The sequence below is a fragment of the Oncorhynchus gorbuscha genome, unplaced genomic scaffold (assembly GCF_021184085.1).
Source record: "Oncorhynchus gorbuscha isolate QuinsamMale2020 ecotype Even-year unplaced genomic scaffold, OgorEven_v1.0 Un_scaffold_5579, whole genome shotgun sequence".
Classification (NCBI taxonomy): Eukaryota; Metazoa; Chordata; class Actinopteri; order Salmoniformes; family Salmonidae; genus Oncorhynchus; species Oncorhynchus gorbuscha.
In genome coordinates this window covers 780-2,500 of record NW_025749350.1, presented here as the reverse complement: position 1 = coordinate 2,500, position 1,721 = coordinate 780, and the positions used below count along the sequence as shown (strand labels likewise).

At 53.9% G+C, this 1,721-nt stretch overlaps 1 protein-coding gene across 1 annotated transcript; it reads left to right on the top strand.

Annotated features, from left to right (window-relative positions):
* The first annotated feature begins 224 nt into the window (after positions 1-224).
* Positions 225-1,123, top strand: LOC124029115 (gap junction gamma-1 protein-like). Its single transcript, XM_046340946.1, has 2 exons — positions 225-931; positions 975-1,123. The coding sequence occupies exons 1-2, from the start codon at positions 256-258 to the stop codon at positions 1,121-1,123; spliced, it is 825 nt and encodes a 274-aa protein (XP_046196902.1). The 5' UTR covers positions 225-255.
* Positions 1,124-1,721: the final 598 nt, after the last annotated feature.

Sequence of the window (1,721 nt, the reverse complement as noted above, 5' to 3'; positions counted from 1 at the left end):
CCTAGACCTCTGTGTTCCTAGACCGCTGTGTTCCTAGACCTCTGTGTTCCTAGACCTCTGTGTTCATAGACCTCTGTGTTCCTAGACCTCTGTGTTCCTAGACCTCTGTGTTCCTAGACCGCTGTGTTCCTAGAACTCTGTGTTCATAGACCGCTGTGTTCCTAGACCTCTGTGTTCCTAGACCGCTGTGTTCCTAGACCGCTGTGTTCCACTGTATTAGAATCCTCTTGACTTTCTGAGAGGAAGACGGCCATTATGACGGAGTGGACGCTCCTCAAACGTCTCCTGGACGCCGTCCACCAGCACTCCACCATGATTGGACGCCTCTGGCTCACCGTCATGGTGATCTTTCGCCTCCTCATCATTGCCGTGGCGACTGAGGACGTGTACGCCGATGAGCAGGAGATGTTTGTGTGCAATACCCTGCAGCCGGGCTGCGCCACAGTCTGCTATGATGTCTTCGCGCCCATCTCACAGCCGCGCTTCTGGGTCTTCCACATCATCAGCGTCTCGACTCCGTCTCTCTGTTTTATCATATATACGTGGCATAATCTGTCGAAGCTGCCGCAGGGACACAGCGGGCAGGGCCAGGGGGTTAACCCAAGGGACTTGCCTCGAGACGGGGGGAAGGATGGAGGTCGAGAGGCATTCAACTGGAGCTGTGACTCGGATAGCTGCTCCATCCGTTCACACCGGCACTTAGGTCACAGCTTGGCCAATGTCTTGGAGGGAATCACTGCCCAGAGTCAGAGCCTTCCAAAGGAGCTGCCACCACTGGAAGCCACCACCGCCACGTCTCTAACCCAGGCCAGGCTCGCATGCCACAGAAATAGCCACTACAATGCACCAGGGGTCCTGGAGGTGGAGGAGGAACCGGAGGCGTCCTCTCCAAGTACTACGTGTTCCATGTGTGCTCCGGGCGCTGCTGGAGGTGGGCTTTGTCATGGCCCAGTGGTTCCTCCTCGGCTTCCGAGTGCCATTCCACTTTTGCAAGGCCCCACCCTGCACGCAGCCCGTGGACTGCTACGTGTCACGGCCCACAGAGAAAACCATCTTCCTCCTCTTCATGTTCTGGCGGGTCTCTTCTGCATCCTCCTCAACCTTCTGGAGCTTAATCATCTAGGATGGAAGAAGATCAGACACTCAGTGAGGCTCAGGGAGGGAGGATCATGGGGGAATTATGGGGTAGAGTAGGGGGCAGGAAACCTTGGAGACTTTCTTCCTGACAGCCCCTCACTGATGTCGCCTCTGGGCCTTAGGGATGTCACCAGTACGACGCTGCTACCGAACTTGGATCTGGTAGTCGACCACCGGCCTGACTGGACCTGTGCTGGGAACTGTTCCCCATTTAATAAGAAGCCTGATGCTGGTATAGAGACAGAGCTGCAGCTTCCCAACAACCAGGAGCTCCAGACAGAGAGACACAGCTTCTGAAGAGCAAAAGGGAAGGGCTGGAAATCCAAGCTGCGCAGTACGGAGGTCTGGATATGAAGGAAAAGAATTGAAACGCTGTATAGTTCTCTGTCATTATTCCATGACAACTACTAGGGAATGACTTGTTACAGGATGCTGTGTTTTGCAAGTCCATACAGATGTACTGTGATACTCATCACTGGTAATGTTGTTTCCCAAGAAAATAGAGAAAATACACCAGAGTACCTGAGTGTCTGAGGTGTGGATATGAGCCAACATTTGACCAAGCTTCCCTCAGCACTGTGCTG